We start from the raw sequence: 14654 nt of genomic DNA, 5'->3' as shown, positions 1-14654 counted from the left end.
TCATTACAGCACGAGGCAGAGAAAACGAAGATGCTGCTATTATTGTACACGCTGCTGAATCAAAGTTAGGTCTGTAAACTGTATTAAGTTTTGATTTGGATATCTTTTGAAGTATCCCTTTTTACCGCATTTATTACAGTTCGCCTCCCTTTAGCTGGGCATTTTCTACGAGAGTGGATAGCACCTCCACAAAAGTAGCACTTGCCTTGAGCTGCAGCTATCGTAACGGGTTCCAGATCAATCTTGTCCTTTTACAGCAGAGAATTGCGACATTTCTGACCAAGTGGATTGTTGTGTTTGTGGTGTTTGAAAAGTAGTGGCTTGTTTTGAGTTAAAAGCTACACAATGTTTCTGTGTCATCTCCAGAGATCTAACTACCTCCAATGACTTTGCGAGGTCCAGAAAAAAGTACTCTAAAAGTCTCCGTTTAATTTCTGGTGATAGCATATCACTAATAAATGCGTCTCTAAAGCTTTATTCTGGTTTTCGAGAGCAGAGACTGCTCTGAAATGGCGGTCTTTAGCCAGCAATTTCAATGTCTGAATATACTTGTCAACACTCTGTCCGGTTTCCTGTTTACAATTGGATAAGAGATAATGAGCATACATCTCATTCGTTTGTTTGTCATGGATTCCTTTTCGTGTATTTACAGCAGTTTCAAAATCGGTACTGTCATATATCAGTTCGTACACACCATGTGAGATAATGTTACATAGTACATCGAACTTGTCACCTTCTGGCACTGTTAGTTTTGAATGCAACTTTTCAAAACGTGTGAAGCCAGAGCTTCCAGATCCTTTGAGCGTCCGAATCATTATGATCCACCTCCAATAGTTCAGTTGTAGAAAACGAGACATATTTCAAGCGCGATTCTTGTATAATAAATTGCAGTAACTTCATAAAAACACTACGCAGACATGTCTGAATCATAAGCTTTATTACACACAATGACCAAAAATTCACAATAACACAGTACACACACACAAGCTGACCTGGACACCAAGTCTGTTTAAAATATCAGTACAGATTAGTTAATAACACACAACAAGAAACACGCATACACAACAGTAACTCAGAAATGATAAAAAACTATGAGGGTTAGGCAAAGTAAATCTTTAATTGTATTAATCGACTAATGTCTAACCAAATCTTTGCGCCATGCTACCAGTGTAAAAATTGTCATTTAAATAAAGGCAAGAAATGCAAAATGCTTTGATCCTTACAGTCGGTCTAGTGTTACCAGACACCCATAGGAGAGCAAAACAGAGGGCAATGCCTTACAGTGGGTCTAAGGTTACCAGACACCCATTGGAGAGCAAAACAGAGGGCAATGCCTTACAGTCGGTCTAGTGTTACCAGACACCCATAGGAGAGCAAAACAGAGGGCAATGCCTTACAGTCGGTCTAAGATTACCAGACTCCCATAGGAGAGCAAAACAGAAGGCAATGCCTTACGAAACAGGAAAAAAATTAACTTTAACAATTAAAAAATAGAGTAATTTATATGATGCGTCGTAGTCTTCAGACATCTCATCTCTGCCTATTGTCCCTTCTGGGGCATAGGCCACCATTCTGAAATGAACTCCGATTAATGTAAAGGCATTGAGACCTAGGTCTCCCGTAGTGCCCTGTTAAGGAACTCTGCTGTGCGACGTAGTGCCTCATAGCCTCCATTCATATCTAGTTGACAATTGGATACCTTTCCCGCAGCTCACGGAACTGCGTACATTCTTGCAAGACTTGCACCACCGTTTCCTCTGACTCGGCAACGGGCATCACAATTTTTCCGGAACCTTGCAAAGTATGCACCAATAGGACAGTGTCTCGTACGCCACTACGCTATTACCGATTGTTCCGACCGTTTTAGTCTCCACCACGGGTCGTCTCGGTTAGGGTGGCGCATGTGCATCCAGATTCCCCTGGCACTTTCGGATTAATCCTAGGATTTTAACCATTTTCCATGTAACCACTCTCGTATGACTGTCGTAACCTAATGAAACGTACATGGAGCCTCGAAAATGGGCACGGCCCTCGCTTCTTCTCTCGCTAGAGCATCAGCCACAGCATTGCCCTTCACGCCGCAGTGCGAGGATACCCACTGCTTTAAAGTGACAACTCCAATAAATCGGCGGGTGTTATTTGTGGCACCGAGTGCCTCTTCTACCATATGGGAATTTCCCCCCTAAGCCGGCCTTGGCTTGAAGTCAGAACTGAAAATCAGTGACCATTACAACGGTAGTCGCTACGTTTTTATTTTCCCGCAGTTTTTAGAGTACCTGGCTGAGTATGATTGTTATCAGTTAATTCAGAGTTGAAGCAAATGCGGCGAGGCCGCATGTCCCTGACAGCTTGTCTGGTTTGAGGCCCGGGTAACAGATATAGGCCTCATACCCGGCTCTCACGGGGTCCTTCAGAACCAACACGTATAGTTAAAGGCGTGTAGGTCTTTAGTGTATCTAGTGCCATTTTTTTCGGGTGTATGCGTCGTTTGATGCCCCCCTCCATCCCGTTAAGTGATAGGCTTATGGGAGAGCTGAGCAGGCTCCTCCAGAGCGGGCACGTGCCTATCCTGTGGATTGGGAACCGATCAGTGGAAAGACCAGCTTGCACTCTCAAATTTTTCACTATGTGCTTAAAAGATTTCAATTTTTTATCCTATTTTCCTCTCTCCACTGTGTCACTAATGTGTGGGTCGGGAGCTCTGGTTAGTCCCTTTTATAGCGTTCCAGGGCCGTTAGCACGGCGCGCTCTCTCCACAGGATGCGACGAGCCACGTTTGTTTTGATTTCTGCAGCGGAAATTGGGCTCGTTGTACAGGTGCCGCAAATGAACATCAGAGCTTGGGCATATTCACGGTGAAATGATTTGAGGGCGTCTTGCTTGCATACACCTGTACGGGCAGGCTGTACTCGATTTGCGATATTTCAGCTCCTGTATACAGTGTGCGGAGCATGTCAGCTCGAGCAAACCAATTTGTGCTGGCTAGCTTTCTGATTAGGGTTAGGGTTAGGGTTAAATTTTGTCTTGTTAAGATTGAATTAACATTACGCTCTGAAATATTTTTTTTATTTCATTCAGTGATGTAAAATTTGTACTACAGTTTACCGTTTTTTTTTTGTTTGTTGCATTGATTGTAGTCGTAGATGTCGACTTAGGAACTGATATGTAAGAAACACAAAGTAAACAATTCCCTTAATTTGGAAGATGTATTTGATGTAGCATAAATTATTAACTAATAGGGTATTTTTCAACGTCCAATGTTTCCATTCAAAAGATTATCGTTACATAGAAAAAAAGTAAATGCGTGGATTTTGTTATACAAGTTGTATAATCAGTGGCTTAACTAAGGGGTGGGGTTGGGGGTAGAATTTTAAAATCCCCCCGGGCCCCCCTGTCCCCAAGTGGTTGACCGAAATTTATTTGTAAATACATAAATTTATATATTTGATTGACAAATAGTGTCAACGGGTGTCTTTTTTTTCAACATTTATGGATTAAATTTATCACAAAGACTAAACCTCGATCTAGGTCTATCAGTACGTTGACTTTGTTGACATTTTAAAAATATTTTTTCCCACAGAGATCAAAGTTTTTTTAAAAGTTAGTCTTGCATTTTAAACTTTGTTGCCACGAATAAAACTGCATGTTATTATTGATATACAACGAATTACAGGTATCTTGTTACCTTTACTAATAATAGATCTAAATGGCGAGTATTTTATGGCTACACTAATTAACCTTGAAGCAAAATTTACAGAATCTAGTATAACAGATCTAAAAGTTATTCATAATAATGCTAGAATAGTCCATTATTCGGGTGTGGCGTCTATAATTTCAGAATTAAACTTCATACTCGAGTTATTACCCCTCTATTCATCTTTCCTTAACCCAATGGAAACTCTCTTTTTATTTCCGTCTAATCCTTTTGATTTCGCACAAAACATAAACAAAAAACAATGACGTAATATCATTTAATATTAGCACATCCTTCCTTTTGAAGTTATTATCACACCCTTCCTTTTAAAGTTCTTAAGAGTGATATCTACTAGCAGGGCCGGCCCTACATTTGCGGGGCCCTATGCGAAACGGATCGCGCGGGGCCTAGTCTGGGTAGGAATAAGCATAATGTCAAAATTATTATTATTTTTTTTTGAATTAGAAAATAGGCCTACTTTCGTCTTTGCAATAAATTTTTATTAAATGAAAGCTCGCTATGTCACTTTTTATTTATTGGCACCCCAAAATGTCCATTTCGTCTATTCTTTAGGAGATTTGTATAAATTTAAAAAAGTTCAGGACTTTATCGTATATTTTGCCTTTTCATGAGATTTCCTGGAGTCCCTGGAAAATCAGGAGGTCGCGAAAACCCTATTATTTTATATACGTTTTAATGGTTTAATTTTAAAATGTACACTTAGAATTAGCGTGGGACCTATGAAAGCGCGGGGCCCACTGCGACCGCATAGGCTGCAGTGGTCTAAGGCCGGCCCTGTCTACTAGGAACTTTAACAATTCGTCCACTGCTGGTTGTCTCGACTGGCACAAGTTCTCTAGACGTAGGTCTATAACTGTCTGTTTCGTTTGTTCCAACAGTTTGCAGTTCATTGTCTTCATCGGTATCATAGTACCCAGAGATGTCTTCATCGAAACTCTTATGTAAAAAGCGTTGATTTCTTCTGTATGTTTTTCCATCGTTTGTCTTTATGATGTAAGATCTGGGTGCTGAATGTTTTTTTTTATGACAACTGCTTTCTGCCATGTTTGACCTAGACGAACTCTCCGACAGAATAATCTTTAGGTAGTCTTGCTTTTGCATCGTATTTCACTTTGCTTTTCATCTGTCGTTCGTTGAGTAATGTCTCTGCATTTTCAGCTACCGATGGTTTCAATAGTTTGGGATCAGTTGGAATGATTCCCTGAGTCTTCTACTCGTCAGCAGTTGTGATGGTGAATACGGCAGTCCACTTATCGGAGTATTTCTATACTCGAACATAACGAGATATGGATCTTTTCCACTTTTGTATGCTCTGAATCCATTTGCTTTCGCACAAAACATAAACAACCAACACTGACGTAATACAATTATAATATTAGCACAGAATCTTTTTCATGCAGTGGAAAATTAAGAATGTTTTGCCTATCTGGAATTTTGGTCAAAGCTCCTGCGCCCAATTAATATAGTTCAGAAGAAACTACAAAAGTCTGGACTGCATATACGGGAAGCTGCTAAAGAAATTAGTACCATTTCATGCTTTCTGCAAAATGATGAGAAACTGACAAAAATCCAATCCATCGAAAAAGCAAAAGAAGATAGTGAATACTATGGATTCCCTGTAATCAAAATAATCAGAAGAAAGAAAAGACTTGATGGGAAGTTTAGTTCTAATGTAGGACTGTCAATAAAACTGCCATTCAAACGTGTTGCGACATAAGTGCTGGACAGATTTCATATGGAGATGAAGGGCAGATTCCAAAGGCTGGAAAGAAAATGGATACCTTTGGGTTTCTTCTTGAACCAAGACACCTGTTAGATGAAGACACGCTTATGACAAACTGTGCTATTTTTCCTGTTTGTATGATGAAATAAATGGAAAATCGCTTTTTCAATGATGTCATTGATGCACGAGCACTTTTCATCAACAAACCAGTAATACAATCACCAATAGACATATTGAGGAAACAAGCTTCATATGGAAATTACGTGTGCTCAAAGTATCGATGTAGATGATGTTATAGATTTCTTTGCTGCACAGATTGCACGACGTGAAGCGATATCAATTGAAATTTGTCACTTGTGCATTATTTAACTAATAAACAACGGTATTATTCATTAAAAGAGTCTTGATGATTACTTTTTGTTAAGTTTACTGATATACTGTTGGGGCTTATATATTTTTGCGTACATGATATCATGTCATATGTCGAATGTCAAAATGCAAGGGGCCCCCAAAGAGGTCAATCCCCCCGGGCCCCCAAATCCCTAGTTACGCCCCTGTGTAGAATATAACAGGACATATACAGAATTATATTTCTGCGATAGGTCATTGGAAATGTTCCTTTTAATTACATATTACTGAAGATTTATTAGTCGTCATAGGCATTATCAGTTCTCTCATAATAGAAGATGACATTGTATTACATGTCATTTTTTTCTTGTCAATGTTTTTAATTATCTAAGACTCAAAGCTCTTGAGGATGTCAATGTTAACAACTGTTTAGAATTAGCAATTACTAAAGAGCAAGTTTGTAACATTTTCAAAAACGTCAAACCAATGAAAGCTGGTGGGCCTGATGGAATAAAAGGGCGGATCTTAAAAGAAGGTGCTGAACAACTAGCAGAACCTTTCCAAGATATTTTTTCTACTTCATTACTAAACCACGAGATACCACCTGTGTGGAAGTCATCTATAATTGTACCTGTGCCAAAGGTTTCCAAACCGATGGAAATGAATGACTATAGACCTATTTCACTTACTTCCATTTTATCTAAATGTTTAGAAAAATTGGTTAAAATATTTATTCTGAATGATCTTTGTAATAAGTTAGACCCTTTACAGTTTGCTTACCAAAAGTGTAAAGGTGTAGACGATGCCATCCTAAATATTTTAAATTGTGTCTACAAACATCTGGACTTACCGAATACTTATACAAGATTGTTCTATATTGATTTCTCATCAACTTTTAACACTATACAACTTCATTTACTCATTGTAAAGATGAAAGCGTTGAAGATTAGTCCATACATAATACTATGGGCTAATGAATTTTTTACCCAGAGATCTCAGATGGTTAGGGTAAACAATGTTATATCAAATGAACGCATAGTTAACACAAGGGCGCCCCAGGGGGCTGTGACATCGCCATTGTGGTTCATTTTGTACACCAATGATTTTCAATTCGATAGTCCTTTTTGCTCCTTCACAAAATTCGCTGATGATGCGGGTCTTCTTGCCCTGCTCTCAGAGAGCTCAGACGTAAATGAGTATTTCAAAGAAATAGAACACATTGAAAATTACTGTAAAGATAATTTTTTATTATTAAATGTAAAAAAACAACAACAAAGAAATGATAATCGATTTTCGTAGGGACAGGAAGGAAAATGATATTGTTTCTGTAGCTGGAGAGACTATTGAAATAGTGCAAACCTTTAAATACCTTGGTAGGCCTACTATCCTAGACAATTAACTAAATTTTACTGCAAATACTGATTATATCAGAAAAAAAGGGCAGCAAAGATTACGATTACTAAGAAAATTGTCCTCGTTTAATGTTAGCGAAAAGGCCTTGGCTATGTTTTATCACGCTCACATCTGCAATATTTTAAGTTTCAATATCACTGTCTGGTATGGCAATCTGAGCATTAAAAATAAAAATAAACTTTATAGAATCCTAAATGCTGCTGGTAAAATCATTGGCAAAAAACTAACCCCATTTGGGCAGTTGTTTGAGACAAACATCTCTAAAAAAGCTAACAAGATCCTCGAAATAAAGAATCACCCTTTGTGTCAGGATTTTGTGATTTTACCATCACAAAAGAGATACAAGACACCGATAGCAAAGACAAACAGACACAAACACTCTTTTGTTCCCCTGGCAATCAAATCATTAAATAAGAACAATCTGATATAAACTTTGTCACATGTACATTATGAGTGAGTCTGGTGTGAATGTACACTTTGGTTTCTTATAGTTATAATGTTTTTTGTTTGGTGTAATGCACAAATTGTAAGACAAATTTCCCTACGGACAATAAAGATTATTATTATTATTATCATTACTATTGTACACCCAAACTATTGGGTTCATGAAAGTTTTATACGACCAAAATTTTTCTCTGCCATGGGAGGGCTGTTGTGATACGGGTACTATGTGTGGTCAACCGTAGCACGGTCAAGTGTTGGGCTGGTACCTGGGAGTTAAGGGACTTGCGGGAAGTGACGGGTGTGTTGTAAGCTAGGAGAAGGAAGATCATCTAGTGGAGTTGTCTGTATATAATGTTAGACTTGTATATATGTTATGTTGAAATGCTTCGCAACTAAAAGGCACTTTATAATTAAAGGGACTTATTTCTTCTTATTATTATATTATTATTATTATTTTGATTAATAATCTTAATTAATTGACTAATTGATTATTTTTGTATATTGATTGTATTGTTAGGTAAAATAAACATTATATAAGATGAGATAATGAATAATTGTTTTGAGTATCAACTTGATAAGATAATGCGCTTTACAGTTATCTAACACTTTCTCTTCGAATCGACGATACAATCGTTGATTTGACCTTATTAAATTAAATTTATTGTTTGATTGTATAAACATTACTTTATGTTATATAAAAAAAAGCATGCATTTCCCTTTTTTTCTAGACCAAATAAAACATTTTCTGATAACAAACAACAATGCTGTTGAAGCTATTGAAGCCCAACCATAACAGGGGAGTGAAATAGTAATTAGCAAAAGAAGAAATAATAACGGAGAGAAAATGTTAAGGGGACCACACCCAACAAATTTAGTTATATATGTTAATTATCATTTTTAGTTTGCGTTTCTAATGAGTTATCTTTGAAAACTAAAGTAGGGCCTCACATATTTCATTTGTTGGTATCATAAAAAAAAAATAATTGCCAGTAGTTAATTATCTAATCGGTTACTTTTTTATTTATACATGTCTAGTCTAGGCTACTGGATAATTGTGCGAAGTTTTAACTTCATCTGAGAATGGATGTAGATAAAAATGTAACACTAAAAGCAAATGAAAATGTGATTTAACACTTAACTTTCCTTCCGAAACATTGCAATAGTTTTATGTATCTATATTAGATTGTTGCGGATGTTTTTGGCTTGCTTGTTAGTTTGATGTGTGAGTGTTACTCATCTAAAATCACTCATCAGATTCGCCTTCGACACTAGAGGACACTCAAATATCTCACAAACTATACAAAACTAAAATAAAGATCTACAATAAGAAAACAAGTAAACTAAGATAGTTGAATTCAGGACTTATGGAATATTTAATATCGTTATGCTCTTATATTTTACATATTTTTATTTGGACGTCTCATCTATTTAATCAAAAAATAAAAATCTAATTAATTTGGTTTTCTGACAAGTCCAGCTTCGAACATGTCATCATCATTTACTCATGCAGCTGGTGGAGGCATAGTCAATGGAAATCCTGCTTCTTCGTGAATTTGTAATGCTTGAAGACTAGCCTTATTAGTGTGTGATTTTTTTTAATGAAAACGTATTTTACGATAAATAAAATATATATTCAGATTGTGCTATTCACTTTACATGGAGTATCATTTAGAGATATCAGATATAAACATAAATTTTAACATGTAATGTTTCGATATTTCGTGAATGACTAAAAAATAAAATTAATTTAATTAAATATTCAAAAGTAAATTACTTGTTTTTAAGTTGCTAAATTTCTTACTTATAAATTATTTTCTTATTTTATTGCACACAAAGTATATACCGTACTTTCAACGGCAAATTTCCGAAGAATTTATCTCTCTCATTCGACAACTAAAAAATAACCCAATGCAAATGGCAAGTGCATAATGGTTAAATACTGCTCAGTGACAGATAGATATGGTTATGTTATAGCTTAATTGATCACAAACATTAAGGTAAGTCTTGTCTTAGATGTCTTAAAGTTTATTTAAATTTCTCTTACATGACTAATAGATGATTCCATCGGTTAAGAACCGAAGTTTTGCACTTTTTGGAGATGTCGCCCTAATATCATTTTACTAGATTTCGCTTTGCAAGAAATGTTATTTTTATTTTCTCAGTCTTATTATATCAATAATGACTAGAGTTGTAATAGTAAAGCATGCCAATGTTATTATTTTAAAAGGGTTTCGTTCTCTGAACCATTCAAATTATTTTTTTTTCATATCAGTTATTTATTTTCATTTTTTTTAATCCCATATGTTCTCCATCGCTCTTAGACTCTAAATTTGTTTTTGACCATTGTAAACCTCTTTCTTAGCCTTTGTTTTGTAAAGAAATACATAACTTTTACTTTTGCACACTGCATTGGTTAAATGTATATATAGAATGTTTAATGCCTGTTTATTCTCTGCAGGTCTAAGCTATGACTTCTGATCTCTTAGGTTAAACCTAAAACATCACCAGACGCCAGATGTAGACTATAATAGCCATGACGAGAAAGGTGCACATGTTTGTGCTTGTGGTAGTTGGAGGCATCCTGTCAGTTCCCGCGTTCACTTTTTGGGTTGTCGTGGCTGCCATTACTGATGCTGTTACGAAAAAAGAATTCACAAATATATGAGATGCTAAATGTAAAAAGGAACGATCACAAAATTAATGTTGCAATCTACAAAAAAAAAAAGATTCTTGGTCCTTGATGGTGGATTAACTGACTGACTGATTCATCACTAATTTGTTCACGCTGTTATTACTTACTAGATATATAGAAAAACTAAGCCATTACTTTTTGGTGCCTAACTTTCTTTTTAGTTTTTAATTCATGTTTGTTTTTCTACATACATCTATACATACATCTATAATTACATACATACATATACATATAAATATACTATAAAGTAGAATGTTTGGCGTATTTATATATGTATGTATGTCCCCGTATAGAAATAAAAACCGCTTGACCAATCTTGATAAAACTTGGCAGAAATGTTCCTTGGGTACTAACTTAGACCGTAGTGTATTTATTGTGGCCCTAAAACAAACTTAAGATCCTCAAAAAAAAAAAAAAGACCAACTCTATTACAGCTATAGTATTTTATGGATCTAGGCCATGTTTACAATGTTGACATGAGAAAAGATCGAAAGGATTTAGACCTAGATCTAATTTTAAGAAATACACTTTGCGCAGATAGTTTTTTACTTTGACACATGAAAATCCAAAAGAAGATCCTTTGATTTCATTATATAATAAAATTAACCTTCAAATTTGTTTTTCAAAACCATTTTTTACATACATTAGTTCCTTATATCTGTGACTACAGATTTCTTGACGAACATTCTTTCATTAGACAATACCGTAATGTTACACATTCCTAGATCTAAAACTCTAAGATGATAAAACTTCTCTTCGCACAGATAGTTTTATAATTAAATACATGAACATGCTAATTATAGTCCATTCATTTCATATTTTGATCAAATTAACATTCAAATTTGGTTTTCTATAGCATTTTTAATACATTCGTTTACGAAAACTGCGAAGCCATGTTGAGATAGGCCTATATTCATTCATGAATAGTATACTAAAAATTATTTCGTTTAATTAGTTGTTTACTTTATAATCCCATTTATTTAACAAATCGGGTAAACCCGTTTTAATTGTACTATTAATCTATCGCTCTTTTCGTTTTTAATAGATATGCATGCATCGCCTCGGGTAAACCCATTTTCTCAAAACTAATTTTATTTTCGTAGCGAAAGAGAAACAACTCCAAAGGATCATTAGCTAAGTTTAACGTACATCTAAATACAATTCACTAGATTAGTAAACACAAACTTAGACCCGCAGGCCACGGGTAATGTCAGGCTAGTATATATATATATATATCAACTAGCCAGATATTACCCGCTTCCCGCGGATCTTGCGTATTGCTGATATAGTCACTGAAATAGTGCATTGGAAACAATTAATGAAATAATAATGCTATAAGTAAAGCCAATGCATGAATTCATATATATATAAATATTATAAATGGAGCTAAAAATAGCTAATCACCCTAAATCCAATTTTGTTATGAAACCATTGGCTTGTGTATAGATTTATATTTAGAAGCCAGCGATAAGTTGAAGCTATGGCGAATGAATGTATGTACAAATGCTTTAGAAACACAAATTGGAAGGTTAATTTGATTTAAACATGAAATAAATGGACTATATTTAGTATATTCATGTGTTAAAGACCAACTGAAGAGGTTATGGGGTCAATCACAGAAACCGTATTAATACTTGTTTTCTGTAATATAACGTGTCTACGTGGGCTTTTAATTGCACACTGTTGATGAAAATGGGTATCGTAGATTTGTATAAACTCAAAGGCTGCAGCATACTCTGTGAAAATAATCCTTTTTGAAGCACTAATTGCATGTTGCTTCCCTTGCAGGGAATTGAGAGCGGGGATGCTTAACCCTGCTGCAAAAGTAACACTTGTTAGCTAATGCATTTACTTCATGTGTGTGAATTGCTTGCCATCTGAGGAATCGTTATATTTGGCGAGGGTGTGGCCAAAGAATTGGTGAGTGTAGTTACTTCGCAATTAGTTTCCAACTGAGATTATTCATATTGTAATGAGTGCTGATAAGCATGATCTAGTAAGCTAGCCTCATCGAAGGCGTCCTTTAAACTCAAAACAGTCTTTTCAGGCAGACGTTTTCGAATGCTGTTGGACACTAATCCATTGGTAAACGAATCTCTGATAGCATCTGGTGTTATTAAGCAGTTATCGCTTTAAAGTAGTAATCTTTTGATAGAATTCTTAATTTCTGCATGTAGGTGTTTATCGTTTGACCTTGCTCTTGTTTGCAAGTAGCTAACCTGTGTCTAGCAAACACCTCATTCTTTGGTTGTATGTAGATGCCTTTTAGAGTCTGGATTGCTTCATCGAATGTCTCTTTATCAAGTATCATTTGGTATACAGCAGGAGAGATATAGTTTATCAGTAGTATCCTAGTATCTAGATTATCTACTGATACTACTGATACAAAGTTTTAAAAAATTTTTATACCATTGCTGCCACTTCTCTGCTGCTTGAGGTGCTGTGGGCTCGATGTCAAACTTCTCTGGACGAAATATCCTATCTATTTCAAAATACTTACAACTTCACAGTTTTGATTCAGTGTATTAACTAATTATGAGCATAATAATAAGAGAGTCGAAAACCATGTCCGCTTAGTGTGGCTTGAATACACTGAATGACTACACAGTCTGGCTTGAATACACTGAATGACTACACAGTCTGGCTTGAATACACTGAATGACTACACAGTCTGGCTTTAATACACTGAATGACTAAACAGCACACATTTCTTGAATACATTCTTACGGACGAGCAGTGACGTAGCTAGAGTATATGATGCCTGGTGCGGTAACTCATCTTGATGCCCCCCCCCCCCAAAAAAAAAAAAAACAACAACAACTAAGTAATTAATAACATTGCAAAACCTTACTTTTTTTTCAAAATAATATGTATTCATTAATCAAATATTGTTAATTCAAAAAAATCACTTTTACATAAACATACTACAAATGAATTTTACGCGCTTTCTTGCTGGCAAAAATATCAATAATTTTATCGAAATCAATTTTTTCCACCAGCTCTTGTTCAATGGACAAAGTGGCCAAATTAGTGAGTCGTAAATTTGTCATCCTTGATCGCAAGTAATTCTTGATCAGTTTAAGTTTGGAAAAACTTCTCTCGCATGTAGCGACGCTTACCACAATAGTCAAAAATATGCAAATCATGATGACGATATTCGGGACTAAATCATCTAGCTGATATTTTTTTATAAAATTCAAGAGCTCAACAGGTCTTTGTTTTGGAAGTTCGGAGGCTTCTGGTGAAACTGTGACAAACCGTTGAAGCCTCTTTCGCTCCAGCAGAAACTCGTTTTTATCAATGTCGCTAGGAGTACTATCGAGATTGATTTCGACCCGAGGATTTAATAGCTGGGAAGGCGGCTAAAATTCATATCTATCTGTTACATCATGAAGTTGCTCGAATCGGGTGATTATTTCTTGAACAATCCTGTCCAAGGTAGAATAAATTTCCCTTCGTATCTCTTCTTTGTGTGTAAGTACAGAGTTGTCACTTTTCTCACCAGGCATCTTTTTCTTATGGCCAATACGTTTTTGAGGTTCTGTACTGATTCTCAGATCTGAACACACGCTTTCGGCAAAGGTAATGCTGGCTTCAGCGATGTCCTCTCGATTACTACTTAAAAATGTCTCTAATGTTTTAGTTTGAGTGAGCAGTCTCGAATAGACAATCCTTGTTTTCGAAGGTAGAATTGCACATCATTAATTTCAGTTAATACAGTAGCCCAAAATCCAAGATAGGTGAGAAAATTAAAAGACTGAATAGAAACCAATAATCCACCTGCTTCAGATCTAGTCGATGAATTTTTATCTCTGCTAGTTAATGTCTCCAGAGTTTCTATAATTTTAGAAAATGTATCTCTAATCATCTTGAAGGCTTCTCCTCTGGCGCTCCAGCGGGTCTCAACTAAACGTTTAAGGCTAGTTCCGGTTATTTTGATGAGGATATCACAGCGGTGTGTTGAAGTTAAGAAAAAGGAGTGTGTACCAAAAAATGTTACCGAATAAACTTCAGCTTCAGCAGCTCGAACTTTTGCTAAATTAAGACAAAGGTTTGAGCAGGCATTGAATAGTGACTTCTAGAATACGTTTTTGGACACCGTAGTTTTGACCTTTCATGACCGCAGCATTATCATAGCCTTGACCCCTGCAGTCCATTATGTCTAAACCAACCGAACGCAGTTTCTCTAGAATCATCTCAGCGATTCCAGCAGCATGCTTGTCCTTTGTGTCGATGAAGTCAACAAAAGACTCACGAACCTGCACCCCGTCATTATCCATGACAACGTACCGTAAAATTTGGGAAGTTTGATCCAGCTT

At 35.9% G+C, this 14654-nt stretch overlaps 1 protein-coding gene across 3 annotated transcripts in view; it reads right to left on the bottom strand.

Moving 5' to 3' along the window:
* Positions 1-8992: 8992 nt before the first annotated feature.
* The window catches only part of LOC129923990 (uncharacterized), a 32907-nt gene continuing 27245 nt past the window's right edge, over positions 8993-14654 (bottom strand). For all 3 annotated transcript variants that reach the window (XM_056017536.1, XM_056017535.1, XM_056017534.1), the window contains exon 4: positions 8993-10276. In XM_056017536.1, the coding sequence (XP_055873511.1) occupies positions 10137-10276 (140 nt within the window). In that variant the 3' untranslated portion in view covers positions 8993-10136. The remainder of the gene's footprint in view (positions 10277-14654) is intronic.

This window comes from Biomphalaria glabrata, chromosome 18, assembly GCF_947242115.1.
Source record: "Biomphalaria glabrata chromosome 18, xgBioGlab47.1, whole genome shotgun sequence".
In the NCBI taxonomy this organism is placed as follows: domain Eukaryota; kingdom Metazoa; phylum Mollusca; class Gastropoda; family Planorbidae; genus Biomphalaria; species Biomphalaria glabrata.
This window is presented reverse-complemented; position numbering and strand designations above follow the sequence as displayed.